Consider the following 22,620-nt stretch of genomic DNA (forward strand, 5'->3'; position numbering starts at 1 on the left):
TTTCATAGATTTTTCCAAGATTTTAAACAAATACCTAAACAAAATCAGCCTAGGTGAAATGTCTTTTGATGTATCTGTGTAGTCAAGAACTGTTGTAGATGTAACTAGTATCCTCAAATATCTTTTAGCTTAATAGCCATATGCTCCATAAATGGGGAAGGAGAGGAAAGAAACATCGCCTTACCAATTTTTAAATTACAGTCGTCCCTGGGGTATGTCCAGGGGATTGGTTCTTGGACTGCCTGAGTGTATAAAAATCACATACGCAAGTCCCTTCGTTGGCCCTGTGAAACCCACAAATTTGAAAGTCAGCCCTTCTTGTACACAGGTTTCACATCTCTCAAATACTGTATCTGTGTCTGGTTGAAAAAAATCTATGTATGAATGGACCTGCGCAGTTCAGACTCGTATTGTTCAAGGGTCAGTTGTGCTTTATTCTTCAAAACAATATTCTTGACTGGCATAGTACTTTGTGGAGTCCACTAAAATACTTGCTTTCAAGAGAAAGTGGTGAATTTGGCAAAATACTTATTTAACACATAGTTTTTTAAAACTTACCTTAGCAGAGACATTAAAACAAGTGTAAGCCCCAAGAAACCTAGGAAATAAGATAGAGAAATAAAAAATGAAAGCTCCTTTCTAGTTTAGCCTGACCAAAATACACATTATATTCGCAAGCTTGTCTATTCAAGCCATGTTTTGATTACATATATTTGTTTTTTACTGAACTTTAGAATAACAAAAATATCTTTTTTACATTTTTGCATTCCTATCCCATCTTGCTCCTTTTTGTCTGAATCTTATTCTTTGATTTTTTAGAAGTATATTTCCTAGTTCTTCCTTTCTATTTTTTCCCTTTAATGTTAGGTTATGTTTTGTTTTCTTTTTAGTTGGTGGATGATACAATTTTAAGATAATGTAGATATAAATTATTATAAATTTGAAAAATTTCCAGTTTAAAATTGTATATAGGTTGAACATTTTCAAAATGTCATAGTATGCAGGAAATATAAAGTTGAATAAGTTGCAGTTCTTGAACTTAATGAGTTCACTGAAATCTTTTTTTCTGTAACTGTCAGTTCATTATGTTTTATTATAAACAGTAAAAATATTACGTATTCCTCCCCTTTTAAATGTATACTATTCATTTTTTAATAGCATCTATTATCCCATTTTGATTTTCTTCAAACTTTAGAAAATTAAAATGTTAGAAGTCTCTTTCAAAAACACTTCTTCGGTAATAAACATTTTCATTTATAATGAATAATAGCTAAAAGAACACTTTTAATGCTGTACTTTCTGTCAGACTCTGCTAAGATTTTTTATGCTCTAACTACCTCAGTGTCACATGTCAGCATCTGTCTTGAGAGGTATTTGAAAATTATTTTTGATATAACAGTTTTATTCAGGCATGTATCAGGTATGTACCTTTGTGGTTGTCCCCAGAAATGAGAATGAGTTTTCACTGCTGTAATTTTGGTTTCTTCATATTGCCTCTAGTATTATTTTCAGAACAAATGAAGTGAATCAGTAAAGAAGCAGCTATGTTGCAACAAGAAACAACTAAATGCTTCATTAGGTCTGAAATTCTAAACAGTAATCAAGTGACATTTTAGGCCTAAATAGAATTAGTTAATATATAGAATCATGTGAGATTGTCCTTTCTACCTAATACTTCTCTGCTAAACCAGATGACGTTTGCCCCATTTTCTACAACTTTTAACAAATATGTCACAACATTGTAGATACTATAGAAAATTATTTTAATCATTCCAGACAATATGTGGGATTGCATTTTTATTAACCTTGTACTACTAGCTCTTTCTACAGCATTGATCCTGTAGACTGCTAAGAGTGAACTCTGAAGTCTGTCTCTGAAATCAGACAGATCTGCCATTAAATCCACTTAGACTCCTTGCTAACTGTGTGATCTCAGCCACATTGTTTCAGATCTTTGATCTTCAGTGTCCTGTTTTTAATTTGAGAATAATTAAAATAATTACTTCATGGGGTGGTGGTGAGGATTAAATGTGATAATGTAGATGAAGCACTTAGTTCTGTGCCTCAGAGCAGTATTATGATTCCTACTATGATTCTTTTTAAAATTCTGTCTTCTTACAGTTAGCATATTGTCTTAACTGGTATTTTCTTCTTCTTGTCTGAATCTCTGCTGGTCCTTATTTCCAACTCTTAGTTAGGCATTGTATAAGACTCTTTCTTGGCCTCCATTATTCTCTTTTGGAAGGTTTACACATTCTAATCTGTCATGACAACCAAACAAGAAACTTTCAAGTAATCTTGGACAACTTTTTTTTATCACCACCTATATCTTATCAGTCATCAAGTCTTTTGAGTGTCTTCTTTCATTTAACATGATGCTTTTGATGACATTCATCTAATTTGATGCACAATATCAGTACTATTTTGCTAAATAGTACTTCATGTATGAGTATACTTCGATTTTTTTTTTAATTCTTGAAAGTCAGTTTCTTATTTATTTATTTATTTATTTATTTTATTATACTTTAAGTTCTAGGGTACATGTGCACAATGTGCAGGTTTGTTACATACGTATACATGTGCCCTCTTGGTGTGCCGCACCCATTAACTCGTCATTTACATTAGGTATATCTCCTAATGCTATCCTTCCCCCCTACCCCCTCCCCACAATAGGACCCAGTGTGTGATGTTCCCCTTCCTGTGTCCAAGTGATCTCATTGTTCAATTCCCACCTATGAGTGAGAACATGCAGTATTTGGTTTTCTGTTCTTGCGATAGTTTGCTGAGAATGATGGTTTCCAGCTGCATCCATGTCCCTACAAAGGACACAAACTCGTCCTTTTTTATGGCTGCATAGTATTCCATGGTGTATATGTGCCACATTTTCTTAATCCAGTCTGTCACTGATGGACATTTGGGTTGATTCCAAGTCTTTGCTATTGTGAATAGTGCCACAATAAACATACGTGTGCATGTGTCTTTATAGCAGCATGACTTATAATCCTTTGGGTATATCCCCAGTAATGGAATGGCTGGGTCAAATGGTATTTCTAGTTCTAGATCCTTGAGGAATCACCACACTGTTTTCCACAATGGTTGAACTAGTTTACAGTCCCACCAACAGTGTAAAAGTGTTCCTATTTCTCCACATCCTCTCCAGCACCTGTTGTTTCCTGATTTTTTAATGATTGCCATTCTAACTGGTGTGAGATGGTATCTCATTGTGGTTTTGATTTGCATTTCTCTGATGGCGAGTGATGATGAGCATTTTTTCATGTGTCTGTTGGCTGTATGAATGTCTTCTTTTGAGAAGTGTCTTCATATCCTTTGCCCACTTTTTGATGGGGTTGTTTGTTTTTTTTCTTGTAAATTTGATTGAGTTCTTTATAGGTTCTGGATATTAGCCCTTTGTCAGATGAGTAGATTGCAAAAATTTTCTCCCATTCTGTAGGTTGCCTGTTCACTCTGATGGTAGTTTCTTTTGCTTTGCAGAACCTCTTTAGTTTAATTAGATCCCATTTGTCAATTTTGGCTTTTGTTGCCATTGCTTTTTGTGTTTTAGACATGAAGTCCTTGCCCATGCCTATGTCCTGAATGGTATTGCCTAGGTTTTCTTCTAGGGTTTTTAATGGTTTTAGGTCTAACATTTAAGTCTCTAATCCATCTTGAATTAATTTTCGTATAAGCAGTAAGGAAAGGATCCAGTTTCAGCTTTCTACTTATTGCTAGCCAATTTTCCCAGCACCATTTATTAAATAGGGAATCCTTTCCCCATTTCTTGTTTTTGTCAGGTTTGTCAAAGATCAGATGGCTGTAGATGTGTGGTATTATTTCTGGGGGCTCTGTTCTGTTTCATTGGTCTATATCTCTGTTTTGGTACCAGTCCCATGCTGTTTTGGTTACTGTAGCCTTGTAGTATAGTTTGAAGTCAAGTAGCGTGATACCTTCAGCTTTGTTCTTTTGGCTTAGGATTGTCTTGGCAATGCGGGGTCTTTTTTGGTTCCATATGAACTTTAAAGCAGTTTTTTCCAATTCTGTGAAGAAAGTCATTGGTAGCTTAATGGGGATGGCATTGAATCTATAAATTACCTTGGGCAGTATGGCCATTTTCACAATATTGATTCTTCCTATCCCTGAGCATGGTATGTTCCTCCATTTGTTTGTGTCCTCTTTTATTTCACTGAGCAGTGGTTTGTAGTTCTCCTTGAAGAGGTCCTTTACATCCCTTGTAAGTTGGATTCGTAGGTATTTTATTCTCTTTGAAGCTATTGTGAATGGGAGTTCATTCATGATTTGTCTCTCTGTTTGTCTGTTACTGGTGCATAGGAATGCTTGTGATTTTTGCAGATTGATTTTGTATCCTGAGACTTTGCTGAAGTTGCTTATCAGCTTAAGGAGATTTTGGGCTGAGACGATGGGGTTTTCTAAATATACAATCATGTCATCTGAAAACAGGGACAATTTGACTTCTTTTCCTAACTGAATACCCTTGATTTCTTTCTCTTGCCTAATTGCCATAGCCAGAACTTCCAACACTATGTTGAATAGGAGTGGTGAGAGAGGGCATCCCTGTCTTGTGCCAGTTTTCAAAGGGAATGCTTCCAGTTTTTGCCCATTCAGTATGATATTGGCTGTGGGTTTGTCATAAATAGCTCTTACTATTTTGAGATACGTTCCATCAATACCGAATTTATTGAGAGTTTTTAGCATGAAGGGCTGTTGAATTTTGTCAAAGGCCTTTTCTGCATCTATTGAGATAATCATGTGGTTTTTATCTTTGGTTCTGTTTATATACTGGATTACGTTTATTGATTTGCGTATGTTGAACCAGCCTTGCATCCCAGGGATGAAGCCCACTTGATCATGGTGGATAAGCTTTTTGATGTGCTGCTGGATTTGGTTTGCCAGTATTTTATTGAGGATTTTTGCATCGATGTTCCTCAGGGATATTGGTCTAAAATTCTCTTTTTTGTTGTTGTATCTCTGTCAGGCTTTGGTATCAGGTTGATGTTGGCCTCGTAAAATGAGTTAGGGAGGATTCCCTCTTTTTCTATTGATTGGATAGTTTCAGAAGGAATGGTACCAACTCCTCCTTGTACCTCTGGTAGAATTCGGCTGTGAATCTGTCTGGTCCTGGACTTTTTTTGGTCGTTAGGCTATTAAGTATTGCCTCAATTTCAGAGCCTGCTATTGGTCTATTCAGGGATTCAACTTCTTCCTGGTTTACTCTTGGGAGAGTGTAAATGTCCAGGAAATTATCCATTTCTTCTAGGTTTTCTAGTTTATTTGCGTAGAGGTGTTTATAGTGTTCTCTGATGGTAGTTTGTATTTCTGTGGGGTTGGTGGTGATATCCCCTTTATCATTTTTTATTGCGTCTATTTGATTCTTCTCTCTTTTCTTCTTTATTAGTCTTGCTAGCGGCCTATCAATTTTGTTGATCTTTTCAAAAAAACAGCTCCTGGATTCATTGATTTTTTTGGAGGGTTTTTTATGTCTGTATCTCCTTCCGTTCTGCTCTGATCTTAGTTATTTCTTGCCTTCTGCTAGCTTTTAAATGTGTTTGCTCTTGCTTCTCTAGTTCTTTTAATTGTGATGTTAGGGTGTCAATTTTAGATCTTTCCTGCTTTCTCTTGTGGGCACTTAGTGCTATAAATTTCCTTCTACACACTGCTTTAAATGTGTCCCAGGGATTCTGGTATGTTGTATCTTTGTTCTCATTGGTTTCAAAGAACATCTTTATTTCTGCCTTCATTTTGTTATGTACCCAGTAGTCATTCAGGAGCAGGTTGTTTAGTTTCCATGTAGTTGAGCGATTTTGATTGAGTTTCTTAGTCCTGAGTTCTAGTTTGATTGCACTGTGGTCTAAGAGACAGTTAATTATGATTTCTGTTCTTGTACATTTGCTGAGGAGTGCTTTACTTCCAACTATGTGGTCAATTTTTGGAATAAGTGCAATGTGGTGCTGAGAAGAATGTATATTCTGTTGATTGAGGGTGGAGAGTTCTGTAGATGTCTATTAGGTCCGCTTTGTGCAGAGTTGAGTTGAATTCCTGGATATCCTTGTTAACTTTCTGTCTCGTTAATCTGTCTAATGTTGACAGTGGGGTGTTAAAGTTTCCTATTATTATTGTATGGGAGTCTAAGTCTCTTCGTAAGCCTCTAAGGACTTGCTTTATGAATCTGGGTGCTCCTGTATTGGATTCCTGTATATTTAGGATAGTTAGCGCTTCCTGTTGAATTGATCCCTTTACCATTATGTAATGGCCTTCTTTGTCTCTTTTGATCTTTGATGGTTTAAAGTCTGTTTTATCAGAGACTAGGATTGCAACCCCTGCTTTTTTTTGTTTTCCATTTGCTTGGTAGGTCTTCCTCCATCCCTTTATTTTGAGCCTATGTGTGCCTCTGCATGTGAGATGGGTCTCCTGAATACAGCAGACTGATGGGTCTTGACTCTTTATCCAGTTTGCCAGTCTGTGTCTTTTCATTGGAGCATTTAGTCCATTTACATTTAAGGTTAATATTGTTATGTGTGAACTTGTTCCTGTCATTATGGTATTAGCTGGTTATTTTGCTCGCTAGTTGATGCAGTTTCTTCCTAGCATCAATGGACTTTACATTTTGACATGTTTTTGCGATGGCTGGTACCAGTTGTTCCTTTTCATGTTTGGTGCTTCCTTCAGGATCTCTTGTAGGGCAGGCCTGGTGGTGACAAAATCTCTAAGCATTTGCTTGTCTGTAAAGGATTTTATTTCTCCTTCACTTATGAAACTTAGTTTGGCTGGATATGAAATTCTGGGTTGAAAATTCTTTTCTTTAAGTATGTTGAATATTGGCCCCCACTCTCTTCTGGCTTGGAGAGTTTCTGCCAAGAGATCTGCTGTTAGTCTGATGGGCTTCCCTTTGTGTGTAACTCGACCTTTCTCTCTGGCTGCCCTTAACATTTTTTCCTTCGTTTCACCTTTGGTGAATCTGACAATTATGTGTCTTGGAGTTGCTCTTCTCGAGGAGTGTCTTTGTGGTGGTCTCTGTATTTCCTGAAGTTGAATGTTGGCCTGCCTTACTAGGTTGGGGAAGTTCTCCTGGATGATATCCTGCAGAGTGTTTTCTAACTTGGTTCCATTTTCCCCGTCACTTTCAGGCACACCAATCAGATGTAGATTTGGTCTTTTCACATAATCCCATATTTCTTGGAGGCTTTGTTCATTTCTTTTTACTCTTTTTTCTCTACACTTCTTTTCTCACTTTATTTCATTCATTTGATCTTCAATCGCTGATACTCTTTCTTCCAGTTGATCAAGTCGGTTGCTGAAGCTTGTGCATTTGTCACATAGTTCTCATGTTATGGTTTTCATCTCTGTCAGTTCTTTTAAGGTCTTCTCTGCATTGATTATTCTAGTTATCCATTCATCCATTCTTTTTTCAAGGTTTTTAGTTTCTTTGTGCTGGTTATGTAGTTCCTCCGTTAGCTCTGAGAAGTTTGATCTACTGAAGCCTTCTCTCAAGTCGTCAAAGTCATTCTCCATCCAGCTTTGTTCCGTTGCTGGTGATGAGCTGCGTTCCTTTGGAGGGGGAGATGCACTCTGATTTTTTGAATTTCCAGCTTTTCTGCACTGCTTTTTCCCCATCTTTGTGGTTTTATCTGCCTTTGGTCTTTGATGATGGTGACGTACTGATGGGGTTTTGGTGTGGGTGTCCTTTCTGTTTGTTAGTTTTCCTCCTAACAGTCAGGACCCTCAGCTGTAGGTCTGTTGGAGTTTGTTTGAGGTCCACTCCAGACTCTGTATCAGCAGCGGAGGCTGCAGGAGATAGAATATTGCTGAACAGCAAGTGTTGCTGTCTGATTCTTGCTCTGGAAGCTTCGTCTCAGGGGTGTACCCTGCCGTGTGAGGTGTGAGGTATTGGTCTGCACCTAGTGGGGGATGTCTCCCAGTTATGCTACTCAGGGGTCAGGGACCCACTTGAGCAGGCAGTCTGTCCGTTCTTAGATCTCACCCTCCATGCTGGGAGATCCACTGCTCTCTTCAAAGCTTTGAGACAGGGGCATTTACCTCTGTTGAGGTTTCTGCTGCTTTTTGTTTAGCTATGCCCTGTCCCCAGAGCGGCTCTTGTTTTCTAACTGGCTGAGCTGAGTGGTCCAGTTGCTATTTTTAATCATGCCCATTATCTGTTATAATCCCTTGTTTCCAGCCCTTTGTGTCTATATAACTGTTCCCTAAGTTACATGTGATAGTTCATATCTGTTTTCAAAATGAGTTCACAGATTATGTCTCATTAAAATCATACTTCCTAATAAATGCCACCGAAAGCCATTCCACACATAGTCATTTTCCTGGACAGCAAAAAGAGTTTTGTAAAATGCCATATTCCCTTTTACTGCTGCCTGGTAATTGCTGTCTGCTCTACATGTCAGGGACTAGGTGAAAGGAGGAAACATTAGTAGGAGATGTTCTTCTGTGAGGAAATTATACCCAAAGGAATGGCTCGGGATGGAGCAATGGCTAATAATGGAGAGGATAGAGAGGATTCCCAGGAATCTCAGTCTTAAGAATGGAATCACTAACCCATTGCCCTGTAATCTCTCCTTGTAGTTTCCTATTAAAAAACTCTCAGCTCTGTGAGCTAAGGGAGCAGCAATGCATTGCTGTTGCCTCCTTACTTTCTTACTACTCAGTGTACTGTCTCACAGAAAGGCACTTTTGTTAGTGGCTGATTCACAACAGTCTCCTCAACCTAATTCTATTAATATTCAGCACCTGTGTGTTGGGCACAGTGCTGAGCACTAGTGATAAAGCCATGAAAAAGAGAGAAATAGTCCCCACCCTGGTGGAACTTCTACTCTAATACCGAATGTGACAGTGCTATGTGTTTGCAACAGTACTGTTTTCTTCTTTTAAAAAAATTGTGAAAGAAATTTTTACTGCACTATTGGTACTATGCCTACCCTCAAGTGGCTTATAATGCTGTTTGGGAGAAAGACTTACAGGAGAAACACTAGTAGGATAAGCTAAGAGTTAAGTTGCTTGATAGCTCTTAGGTGCAGGAGGTGTCAAATGAAAGCAAATAGAACTGTATGCTAGAGTCATCAGGAAGAGAGGTCACAAGATTTTGTTATAGCCCCTCTGTTAATTCCAAAACAGCAGCCAATGACCTTTTAATATGAGTCGTGTCATGGTGCTTCTCTGCTTAAATCTTTCAGTGACCTCCCTCCTGACTCTGTATAAAGTAATGCTTGTAACAGTATGGAAGACCCACACAATCTGCACTCACCCCACCTCACCCCCACCTCTCTTATCTTCTGTGGTATTCCCTTTTTGATTCTACAGGCAGCTTGATCTCCTTGCTCTTCCTCAAAACACCTGGAACTTAGCTGCCTCAAGGGCCTCTTACTTGGAAATCCCATCTTTCCAGAACACTTTCTCCCAGATGTTTGTATGGTACCTTCCTCATTACATAAGACTAGTGATGTCTTCCCGAAAAACACTATTTTGAATTGTATTCTCCCTCACCTCCTTAGCACTCTTTATTCCCTTTCACTGAATTATTTTTCTCCTTTGCACTTTTTATCATCTGTAATATATGCTTATTTATTTGTTTATTGCCTGTCTGTGCCAAGTAGAATGTCAGCTCTAGAAGGACAAGAAATTTAGTCTTTTTGTTCATTGTTGTATTCCTGGTACCTAGAATAGTATTATATCTGGCAATATTAGGTGCATACAAAAAGTATTTTTGAATGAATTAATGTAGAAAAAGAAAAGAAAAATGAGAGTGACACTCAAGGAAGACAGAATAAGCAAAGATATTTAAAGAGAAATAGAATAAGTACTGATACGGGAGGAGATAAAAAAGGCCAACCTAACTATAACAGATAAATGGTTTCTTGTTTGAGGAGAGTTAAAGAAAGTTAGGTCAATAAGGTGGTACCACCGGGCGCGGTGGCTCAAGCCTGTAATCCCAGCACTTTGGGAGGCCGAGACGGGTGGATCACGAGGTCAGGAGATCGAGACCATCCTGGCTAACACGGTGAAACCCCGTCTCTACTAAGAAATACAAAAAAAAAAACTAGCCGGGCGAGGTGGCGGGCGCCTGTAGTCCCAGCTACTCGGGAGGCTGAGGCCGGAGAATGGCGTGAGCCCGGGAGGCGGAGCTTGCAGTGAGCTGAGATCCGGCCACTGCACTCTAGCCTGGGCTACAGAGCGAGACTCCGTCTCAAAAAAAAAAAAAAAAAAAAAAGGTGGTACCTAAGACATAAGGTAAAAGAATCCTAAGACAACCAGCAAAGGAGTTTGGGTTTCGTATCAATACATCAGTAGAGTTATTTCAGATTCGTAAGAAGAGTGATTTAACAAATAATGTTTAGGAACATCCTTTGAGAATTGGTATGGAAGATAGATTGAAAGGGAGAGAAACTGGATGTTAGAAAACTATATTACTGCAGTAATCTAAGCAAGAGGCTGAGTGAAAGGGAAGTGGTAAAGAGAAAGAATGATGAAGACAGGTCACATCTGTGAGAAAGCTTACAAAACAATCAAAACGACTTTGAAATTTTATGAAATGAACTATTATGGAAAAGTAAGAATCAACATAGTAGCTGTAAAATTTTAAGACTGGGGACAAGGGAGTATAATAAAACAGGGAGCCAGTTGTACAGTTCTAGGGTCTGCAAGGGTTGCTAAAGTGAAAGTCTTCAGTGTTCCATCAACTCTGTCATTCCCTAAGAAAATAATGCTGAAAACCTAGTGTCTTTCACTTCTATCTTGTCTTTAAAATCAGCAACAGAAGGTAGATTGATAATGGTCAACTTGTGTTCACTGATGCTGTATCGTTTGATGGTGTTCAGAAAACACTATCAAATCTGGCTAGTTTGATGAGCCAGAAGTGAGAAATCATTGCTACATAGTTAATGCAGATTTGAATTTTTCTGTAGCACCAGATGATCTATTCAGGAATGTAATAAAACAATTTTTAAAATAAGTTCATTTTTTAAAATTATAAATATTAGATTCTTTCCTAGTAATATGTGGGTACTAATTTGAGAAGGGATTTTCTACTTGGGCTTAAAGTATAATGAAGACATAGAAGTAAAATGTTTTATATAATTCTTGCTGGTAAAGTTTAAAATTATTTTTCATTCATTTTTATCTCCTTTCCTTTATCTTCAGACGTAACTTTTAAATTCATATTTCTTGTTTACTATATTCTGACATGAATAATCATGAAATAGTTCCCAAGAGCCACACATACAAATTATTTAAATTAATTCATGTTCTTTTTTCCTTATAGGACCAGTACTTCAGACTTAAACATATAATTTCAGGGCACTCCTAAACAGATTGAAAATGTTAATTTCACCTTTGAAATTTTGTTTTATTTCAGATTTGGTGTGAAGAAGAAACCAATTTACATTAATGTCATAAGGGATCCTATTGAGAGGCTAGTTTCTTATTATTACTTTCTGAGATTTGGAGATGATTATAGACCAGGGTTACGGAGACGAAAACAAGGAGACAAAAAGGTAATATTTTAGTTTTAAGATTTTTATAAAGATAATTGTTTATGAAATGCAGTGAGCAGTGTGCTTTTAAAATTTGATGTTAATTATAAATGTATTACTTGCTTATTGTGGAAATTTTGAAGAGAACCCAAAATATGAAGAAGCAAAATGAAGTTACATAGCTGATATATTGTAATATACATTTTTTTGTGATTTTTTAAAATATTTCTTTTCTAGGGCAGAATCATGTTTTCTTTATGGTTCTGTTAACAATTTTCTGTGCGATTATTGTAATTATTCACTAATATGATATATTTTTGTATATTTTTTGATTCTCTTAGTATTGATGACTGTTTATATTTGTGATCATCAGCTTAAGGACAGTATTTTGCTAAGCAGCTGTTTTTTTCTGGCAAGAAGAGAATAATGGCTCAACAAAGTTCATAACAGGCTCAGATTTTGGTTGTTTTCCATTTCATTGCATTTTCTAGAGTATTACCAGAGTTATATTTCTAAGAAATCAAACTGATTTGTCACTTCTCTGGTGGAAAACCTTTACTGGGACCTCACTGCTCACAGATTAAGACATAGGAGACACAACTAGACACGATCTCAGAACAAGCTCTCCTGTCTGATTTTCCTTTAGGTGCCCAGTGCTTTGGCCACATGAAATGTCACCATCCTCTGAACTTATTGCTTAAGTTATTAATGCTTCATACTTTTTTACACATGTGTTATTCCCTATATTGAGAATGCCTTTCGTTTACTCTGGAAAACTCTTTATCCACCTTTAAGATGTAGCTCAAACATGACCACTTCCATAAAGTCTTTTCTGATGCCTCTAGGCAGTTAGTCATATCTCTTTCGGGGCTTCCAGAGCACTTCATTCAAATCTCTTTCTTTTAAGCATTTATTTTGTGATATTTGGATTACCAGTTTACATACTGTCTTCTCCAAAATGTGGTGAATTTCCTGAAGCATATATTTAATTCATCTTTGTTTCCTCAGAATTTAACATCATACCTAGGTTACCTGTAAGTGCTTAACAAATGGTTGAGTGTGTGAATTCTGCACATTTTAAACCTAAACTATTACACAGTAGCGATGCCAGATATTTGGTATGTTATGATAATTAACACCCAACAATATTTTTTCTAAATTAGTTGTATCCTCTGTGTCACATGATGGGACAGTGGTTTTTTGTTTTGTTTTCCTTTTTAATGATTTCTGGAAATTGCTGTTTCTTTAGTCTCAAAGTTTTAGGCAGAAGGTACTGATCCAGAGATAACTAACCAAATCTGTTTTCTTAAATAATGCTATCTCTTAGCATTATTTAATCTTCTAGAAATATTTATTATGGAGATTCTGAAAAGTTTTATAAAATCTATTAGTATAACTCTTACAACTTACTACTTTATAATTTATTGATATTTATTTCTAAATTCACTTGTGCACTTTCTTTTTATTTTTTGTATTAGCCCTATGTACACTAACTCTTGACTCAGTAAATGTTAGTATCTGTCTCCCTCCTTTGACCAAAGTAATATTAGCGTTAGTGTTGGAAAGGAAAAGATTGCAGTCATGTAGGCCCCTATATCCATCATTTGTCATTGTCAGCCCTGGATAGCATGGTTCTGTGGTTCCTAGCCTGTGTAGTTTGGGTGATTGGGTAATAATAACTAATAATTATTAACAGTAATTATTAACAGTAACAGTATTAACTAATAATAGCTCACATTTACTGTATACTATACCAAGCAGTGTTTTAAGTTATTTCATATGTATTTTTTCAGGTAGCTTGCACAACAATTCTATAGGGTGGTTGCTGTTATTGTCCTCATTTTACAGAAAAGGAAACTGGGGGGCACAGAAAAGCTAAGTATTTTGCACGGTGTCATTCAACTAGTAAATGGTAGAGCTGGAATTTAAAACCAAGCACTCTAATTCCAGAGCCCATAGTCTTAACCTCTCTTATATCCTTTGAAAAGGAGAGAAGAAATGCAACATGTCACTGACATTTTTCTGTGAAACATGTTCCAAAGTTGCGTATTCAGTATTCATGAAAAAATCCAGGCAGACATTTTAACATCGTCTCCCTTTCATGTTTGAAAGTTTTAGGTAGATAGGCCATCCTGGAGCTTTACCTGTTCTTCACCCTGATTATAATAAGGCCTGGGGTTTGTTTTGTTTTGTTTTTTTGTTTTTTTAATGTCATTATGAAATAAACATTAATATACCTGTTTATTTAGATGTAGTGTTGATAACATCAGCAAAATACTATTGCATTGTCTTCTTATGAGGACAGGGCTATCTGTAAATAATTGAATTTATAATAATAAGAAATTACTTTGTTTTATGATAGAATGTACCCTTTCAGTCTTGAAACATATTGGTGATTAGACATTTTTAGTAATTTGGCTTGTTTCTCGTGATACACATGTTGGTTAACCTAATGCTGATATCCTAATGAGTTAAGTGGTGTTTATTGCAAATAACTCCTTAATATCTTTAACTAGCAGGAGTTTTCGTTAAACTTATCTGTAAAGTTGGTAAGACTGCATACATATAACATTTCTAAAGCTGGACAGGTTTTAGAAAGATTGGAGGTTAAAGGGCGGCCATGATTATGTTGGAAATACCTTGCAATGGCGCTTATTCCCAAGAAAGTGTAGATAACTTTATTTCTATAAAATTGTAGATTATTTGCATCTCAAGTGATATTTTGAGGTATATTAAACAGTATTCAGTTCAGCACTTACGGCAACTGTTATGTTTTAAACTGACGTACTCTAGTAATCTGAACTGCTCTGTAGTTACACTTCAAACACATTTTAGATATATGTGCACCTAGGATAGCTTTCACTTCATCTTGTAAAGAATGGAAGGCTTTTGATTTGGGAGATTTCAAATTTGCACGTTTTAGAACTACAGTTTTACTTAATTTAACCTGTGCCCAGCACCTGGAAAATAAGGATATTAAGTAATCCAAAGATGAGCAGTGAATAACTATGTCATTCAAATCAGTGGTTCTCAAACTTTTTGATATAAGAATTCTTTTTATACTCTTAAAAATTATTAAGGATTCCATAAAAGAGCTTTTGTTTATGGCTTTTGTTTTGAGTTATATCTATTGATGTTTACCAATATCAGTAAATTTGCCATTTACTGAAAAAATTTTTAAATATTAAAACACTAAATAGTAAAGCCATCATATGTTAACATAAATTATATTTTAATGCACATAACTATTTCTCCTCCGACAAAAAAATGAAAAGAGTGGCATCGGTTTACATTTTTGCATATCTTTTTAGCATCTGGCTTACTATAGACAGCCGATTTTCTTTTTTTATTTTTATTTTTTTTAATTTTCTGTTTGTTTTGTTTTGTTTTGAACCCTGAGAAACTAGACAGCTGATTTTCATATTTGCTCCTGAATTCAGTTTGTTCAAAATGTTCTTTTGGTTGAATTGAGGAACTCCAGCTTCACACAGATATATAATTGGAAAAGGGAGGATTTTAATAGCCTTTTCAAGAAATTGCGGCTATTCTTTAGTAAACACTAAAACTTGACAAGTGGTAGTTTCAAAAGTTAGTTGCAGTGTAGAATCTGAAACCATAGCAGTGACCTTTTTACACTTTACTACATTAAAATCTGTTGATACGTTTTACACTTGGAATGGATCTTTCAACCAAGCATAATTTTGAAACATCATACATTGGTCATTTGGAACATACTGGTTCACTGACTTATATGGACCTTTCAAATGTTAATGTATTTTGTTATACAGCATTAAAAACTCATATTCATTAATATCACCACTAGTCTCATCAGAAGAGTCATTAAGTATTGGGAGACTGTCAAGCTTATGGTGGCAGATACAAGTTTTCCAAAATTTTATTTTTTGCTTGAAAGCTTAATTTTTATCATTGGCCTATTACAGGATTTCTCAACCTCAACATTATTGTTGTTTTGGGCCAGATAATTCTTTGTCGTGGGGGCTTCTTATACATTGTAGGATGTTTACCAGCATCTCTTACTTCTACCTGGTAGCATCCCCCATACCTCAGCTGTGAGAACCAAAATTGTCTTCAAACATTGCCAAATATCACCTGAGGGTCAGAATAGCTTCCAGCTGAGAACACGTGGGGTATCAACACTGTCAGCTATTCTTTCACCTGACGGACATAGTTTATTCATTTTGAGAAAATACCACCAAATACTCAAATCTGAATAGCTGTAGTTTGGGATATGGTAGATATATAGATACGTAAGGTTTTATTTCTTATTTCTTTTTATGAGCTACAAAATTCGGCACAAATGATAATAAAACCACTTTTTAGAAAATGGCCTAGGCTGGCAAATCTAAGACCATCTAGAAAAATTCAGAAATAATATCAAATGCCTCATGAAAATATTTTATTTCCTCTGTCTTCATCTCTGCTAGAGCTATGCCTTTAATACCCATGTAAATCCCCAAAGCGCAGTCTTTTCAGTAGTCATTTACAAATATTAATTGTGCAAGTGGTTTATATAGCACTATTCTATATGCTCTGGAGGATACAAATGCTACTGCATGATCCATGAATGCTACTTCAGGAAGTTTTCACTGTAGTTGGAAAGACACAACATAACACATAACACATTTAAAAAGCACATGAAACAAGTTATGTAGATAAAGCTATAGACAGACAGACAGACAGATCAACCTATCCTAAGATTCTAAACTAGATCCTAAGAGCTGCCTGTTACAAGGCAGTATGTGATTTTTTTGTTTGTTTGTTTTGTTTTTGTTTTTGTTTTTGAAACGGAGTGTTGCTCTGTCACCAGGCTGGAGTGCAGTGGCTCCATCTCGGCTCACTGCAACTTCCACCTCCTGGGTTCAAGCGATTCTCCTGCCTCAGCCTCCCAAGTAGCTGGGACTACAGGCACAAGCCACCACGCCCAGTTAATTTTTGTATTTTTAGTAGAGATGGGGTTTCACCATGTTAACCAGGATGGTCTCGATCTTGTGACCTTGTGATCTGCCCACCTCGGCCTCCCAAAGTGCTGGGATTACAGGTGTGAGCCACCATGCCCAACCGTGATTAATTTACATGACTTCAAACAAAATAAGAGTGTCTCATCCCACCTACTCTCACCCAATTATTTAACAATTTACCACATTAGATATTTGATAGGTGAGACTTGGATTTATGGCTTACCCATGCTGCTTTGTCTTTGTTCTAGACCTTTGATGAATGTGTAGCAGAAGGTGGCTCAGACTGTGCTCCAGAGAAGCTCTGGCTTCAAATCCCGTTCTTCTGTGGCCATAGCTCCGAATGCTGGTAGGGAGATAAAGTTGGCTCAAATTGATTATCATTCTTATTATCTCTATATCTGTGTTTCATTTCACAAGGGCTAGATGTAGGGAAATCGGTGAAAGACTAGACTAAAAATAACATGTAATTGAGTAATATCTAGTTTTGCAGTTACTTTTAAATGCATTTAAAAGATTCTTCATGTAGAGTAATATCCTAATATCCTTGCATTGTTTTCTCAGATGCTGGTTTTTAATATTTCTTATTTTTGGTGCTATGTTTTGCTGTATTCCAGTAGAGCTCTTAGAGACTGGGAGGTGGTCATAAATCTTATTTTGTCCAAAGCTTACTGTTTTAGCTATTTGTGTTAAATTAAGTAAAGGCTTAGCAGGTTAAAATTCACCTGGTTTTACTGTTAAACTGATTTTGACTTTAAGAGAAACCAAGGTTAAGGGTGTGGTTTAGTTTGCTAGTAAATATCAAGTGGAAAATGAAGATACTTTAATAAAAAATGTATTTCCTCAGAATGTGTTGAGTTTTCAGTTTTTAAAAATAATTTTACATGTTTATTTGTTCTATTCAATCATTTTAATAGGAGAAGTAGGAGAAAAAAGGAACATATTCAAAGTTTCTTCCTTAAACCATAATGAGAAATAAAAGGAATTTCTTCATTATTTGAGATATATTATTAGATTGCTGTGGAGTTTAAGGTCCTACTCAATAAATTACATCAAAGCCTCATACTAGTATAAGAATTGGAAGCCTATAAAGAATGCCTTCTCAATTTTTAACCATTTCTTTAGAACAGGGATTGGCAAACTACAGGTTGTAACCTGCAGACCCAATTTTGGCCTGTCACCTGTTTTTTTATTATTATTATTATTATTATTATTATTATTATTATTAGAGACAGAATTTCGCTCTATCGCCCAAGTTGGAGTGCAGGGGCACAGTCTTGGCTCACTGCATCCTCCGCCTCCTGGGTTCACAGTTCTCCTGTCTCAGCCTCCCGAGTAGCTGGGACTACAGGTGCCTACACTACACCTGGCTAATTTTTGTTCTTTTAGTAGAGATCGGGTTTCACCATGTTGGCCAGGCTGGTCTCGAACTCCTGACCTCAAGGGATCCACCTACCTCAGCCTCCCAAAGTGCTGGGATTACAGGCATGAGCCACCATGCCCAGCTATGTCACCTGTTTTATAAATAAAGTTTTATTGAAACACAGCCACATGTATTTTTTACTTACTGCTTGTGGCTGTTTTCACACTGCAACAGCAGAGTTGAGTAGTTGTAACCTAAACCATGTGTATTAGCTGTTCTTGCATTACTATAAAGGACTACCTGAGACTGGGTAATTTATGAAGAAAAGAGGTTTAATTGGCTCACTGTTCTGCAGGATGTACAAGCATGGCACCAACAAGGGCCTCAGGAACCTTACAATCATGGCAGAAGGTGAAGCAGGAACAGGCATATCACATGGTGGGAGCAAGAAAGTGGGCACTAGGGGCGGGGGTATGGTTCCCAGACTTTCAAACAACCAGATCTTGTGTGAACTGAGCGAGAACTCAGTTATCGCCAAGGGGATGGCACTAAACCATTCATGACAGATCTGCTCCCATGATCCAGTCACCTCCCACCAGGCCCTACCTCCAGCACTGGGAATCACATTTCAACGTGAGATTTGGAGGGAACAAACATCCAAACCATATTATTCTGCCCCTGGCTCACCAAATCTCATGTCTTTCTCATATTTCAAAATATATTCATCCCTTCACAGTAGTCCCAAAGTCTTATTCCAGCATTAACTCAGAAGTCCCAAGTCCAAAATCTCATCTGGAGATGAGTTCCTTCTACCTGTGAGCCTGTGAGATTAAAAAAAAAAAAAAAACAAGTTATTTATTCCCGATACAATGGTGGTATAGGCATTGGATAAACATTTCCATTCCAAAAGGGAGAAATTGGCCAAAAGAAAGGTGCAGTAGGCCCCACACAAGTCTGAAACCCAGCAGGGCAGTCATTACATCTTAAAGCTCCAACATAATCCTTGACTTCATCTCCTGCATCCTGGTGCAAGGGGTGGGCTCCCAAGGCCTTGAGCAGCCCTGCCCCCATGGCTTTGCAGGGTACAGCCTACATGGCTGCTCTCATGGGTTAGAATTGAGTGTACCTGCAGTTTTTCCAGGGAGAGTGTGAGAGCTGATGGTGAGCCAACCATTCTGGGTTCTGGAGGGCATAATCCCCTTCCCACAGCTCCACTAGGCAGTTCCCTGTTTGGGTCTCTGAGTGGGGTGAGGGCTCCAACCCAACCCACTTCTGAAATCTAGATGGAAGCTGCAATCTAGGTGGAATGCAAGCTCCTTCATACTTGCATTCTGAGCATCTGCAAATTTAATACCACCTGGAAACCACCAATGCTTACAGCTTATGCTCCCCCGGACTGGTGGCCCAAGCTATACCTGAACTCCTTTGAGCCAAGGCTGGAACTGGAGTGGCCGGGATGTGGGGAGCAATGTCCCAAGGCTTCTCAGGGCAGCAGAACCCTGGGCCTGTCCCCTTAAATCATTCTTCTCCCCAAGGCCTCTGGGCCTATGATGGGAGGGGCAGCCTGGAAGATCTCTGAAATGCCTTTGAGGCCTTTTTCCCATTGTCTTGGATATTAGCACTTGACTCCCTTTTAGTCATGCTAACCTCCTTAATAAGTGATTGCTCCACAGTGTTATTAAATTCCTTCCCTATTCCCTGCCCTATTCCCTGGAAAATAAGCTTTTCAGTGTGCGTGGTTGCTCATGCCTGTAATTCCAGCACTTTGGAAGACCAAAGTGGGAGGCTCGCTTGAGCCCAGGAATTTGAGACTAGCCTGGGCAATCTCATCTCTACAAAACATAAAGTTAGCCAGGTGTAGTGGCATATGCCCATAATCCCAGCTACTTGGGAGGCTAAGGTAGGAAGAACACTTGAATCCAGGAGGTTAAGCCTGCAATGAGCCAAGATCCAGCCTGGGCAACAGAGCAAGACCCTGTCTTTAAAACAAAAAACAACACAAAAAGGGGGCTTTCCTTCTTTACCACATGGCCAGGCTGTGAATTTTCCAAATGTTTATGCTCTGCCTCCCTTTAAAATACAAGTTCCAACTTTAAGTCATTCCTTTGCTCTTGCATTTTATTGTAGCCTCTTAGACGCAGCCAGGCCACATCTTAAATGCTTTGTTGCTTAGAAATGTATTGCACCAGATGTCCTAAGTCATCACTTTTTTTTTTTTTTTTTTTTTGGAGACAGACTCACTCTGTCAGCCAGGCTGGAGTACAGTGGCACAATCTCGGTTCACTGCCTCTGCCTTCTGGGCTCAAGCAGTTCTCCTGCCTCAACCTCCCGAGTAGCTGGGATTACAGGTGTGTGCCACCATACCCGGCTAATTTTTGTGTTTTTAGTAGAGATGGGGTTTCACCATGTTGGCCACGCTGGTCTCAAACTCCAGACCTCAAGTAATCCACCTGCCTCAGCCTCCCAAAGTGCTGGGATTACAGGTGTGAGCCACCGCACCCAACCAGTCATCAGTCTTTAAGTTCAAACTTCCACAGATCTCTAGAACTTGGACACCGCACAGCCAAGTTCTTTGCTAAGGCATAATACAGGTGACCTTTACTCCAGTTCTCAGTAGCTTCTTCATTTCCCTCTGAGACCTCATCAGCCTGGACTTCTGTCCATATTTCTGTCAGCATTTTTGTCACAATCATTAAACCAGTCTCAGCTTAAGAAATGTCAAAGTTTCCCTCTTCTTCCTGTCTTCTTCAGAGCCCTTCAGATTCTTCCAACCTCTGCCCATTACCCAGTTCCAAAGCCACTTTCCCATTTTCAGGTATCTTTACAGCAATACCCCACTCCTTAGGAACAATTTTCTCTATTAGGCCATTCTTACATTACTGTGAAGGAATACCTGAGATGGTAATTTATAATGAAAAGAGGTTTACTTGGCTTATGGTTCTGCACGCTGTGCAAGCATGACACTAACATCTGTTTGGTTTCTGGTGCAGGCCTCAGGAAGCTTACAATCATGGCAGAAAGTGAAGTGGGAGCAGGCGCATCACATGGCAGGAGTGGAAACAAGAGAATGAAGGGGGAAGTCCCAGTCTTTTTGGGTTTTTTTTAGATGAAGTTTTGCTCTTGTCACCCAGGCTGGAGTGCAGTGGCGTGATCTCGGCTCACCACAACCTCTGCCTCCTGGGTTCAAGCAATTCCCCTGCCTCAGCCTCCCGAGTAGCTGGGATTACAGGCATGCACCACCATGCCCGGCTGATTTTGTATTTTTAGTAGAGATGGGGTTTCTCCACGTTGGTGAGGCTGGTCTTGAACATGAGGTGACCCGCCTGCCTTGGCCTCCCAAAGTGCTGGGATTACAGGTGTGAGCCACCACACCTGGCCCCCAGTCTTTTAAATAACTAGATCTCTAATGAACTAACTGAGCCAAGTACTCAGTTATCACTAAGGGGATGGTGCTAAACCATTCACAAGGGACCTGCTCCCATGATCCAGTTACCTCCCACCAAGTCCAACCTCCAACACTGGGAATCATATTTCAGAATGAGAGTTAGAGGGAACAAATATCCAAACCATATCACTGTGTAGTCTGCAAAACCTAAAATATTTATCCTCTGGCTTTTTATATAAAAAGTTTGCCAAACCCTGCCTTAGAACAATAAAGACTATTGCTCTATTGGGCATTTTTGAGGAGATATTAATTGTATTTCTTCAGTATATTTCATAGATTCACAGAACTGGGAGGGTGCTTAGAAACCAATTAATCATGACTCCCGTCCCCCTCTTTTTTTTTTTAAATAGTTTGAGAAAACAAAATTGAGAAAGGTGAAGCCATCAGCTCAAGACCATACTGCTGCTTAAACGCAGAGCTAGAATTTGGATTAAGGAATATTTGTGCTAAAAAGAACCCAAAAGTAGAGTTTATTTTGGATCAAATCTCTGTTAATAGCATTAGCTGACAATGTAAATGAAAATAAAAATAAAAGATTCTTAGCAGAGCCATTATCTATTTTCTGTTCCTCAGAAATTTCAGAAAACAGCTCACAAAAATTCAAAACTCACACAATAAGCAGTAAACACGAATTGTTTACACTTTACTAGAGAGCTCTTAAATGAACAGAATTTAGTGTAGCTTAAAAAAGTTAAAACACACTAAATCATATAGGAGGGGTATATTTTCTTATATCCATATACATTTTTAAAGTGCCCTTAAACTAAATTGCTCATGTTAAGAGTCCTCTGGTAAACTCTGAATTAGCACTGCATAGTTGAGCAGAAACTGGAGATGGAAGCAAAGGAAATTAGAAACAGGTGTGCCTCCCACAGGATGGTAATAAAAGGGCATTGAGACTTTGGATATACATGTGTTTATCTATTTTCTCTGTAATATATAGTGTCAAAGGCACCAAAAACGCTCAGCAGATTTCACAACCAGGTTTTAATTCCTTTTCTTTGGTTTCAGGAATGTGGGAAGCAGGTGGGCTATGGATCAAGCCAAGTATAACCTAGTTAATGAATATTTTCTGGTGGGAGTTACTGAAGAACTTGAAGATTTTATCATGTTATTGGAGGCAGCATTGCCCCGGTTTTTCAGGGGTGCTACTGAACTCTATCGCACAGGTATATAAAGGAAGGGTTTCTTTTTAAAACTTTCTTTGGTTTCTTTTGTTTGTTTGTTTGCAACTCGTAAATATATGACTTAAAGTTTCTTCAGTGAAACGACGACATTTCACGACAGATAACTCCAGAAAGGCAGGTATCTTGTCTGTTTCTGCTCACTATTTTCTATTGAATA

The 22,620-nt window shown here is 37.9% G+C and overlaps 1 protein-coding gene across 4 annotated transcripts in view; it reads left to right on the forward strand.

Annotated features, from left to right (window-relative positions):
* The window catches only part of HS2ST1 (heparan sulfate 2-O-sulfotransferase 1), a 201,763-nt gene that overhangs the window by 171,573 nt on the left and 7,570 nt on the right, over nt 1–22,620 (forward strand). For all 4 annotated transcript variants that reach the window (XM_009212233.3, XM_003892150.5, XM_009212248.4 and 1 more), the window contains 3 exons: nt 11,375–11,513; nt 16,720–16,817; nt 22,288–22,445. In XM_009212233.3, the coding sequence (XP_009210497.1) occupies nt 11,375–11,513; nt 16,720–16,817; nt 22,288–22,445 (395 nt within the window). The remainder of the gene's footprint in view (nt 1–11,374; nt 11,514–16,719; nt 16,818–22,287; nt 22,446–22,620) is intronic.

Source organism: Papio anubis, chromosome 1 (genome assembly GCF_008728515.1).
Source record: "Papio anubis isolate 15944 chromosome 1, Panubis1.0, whole genome shotgun sequence".
Classification (NCBI taxonomy): domain Eukaryota; kingdom Metazoa; phylum Chordata; class Mammalia; order Primates; family Cercopithecidae; genus Papio; species Papio anubis.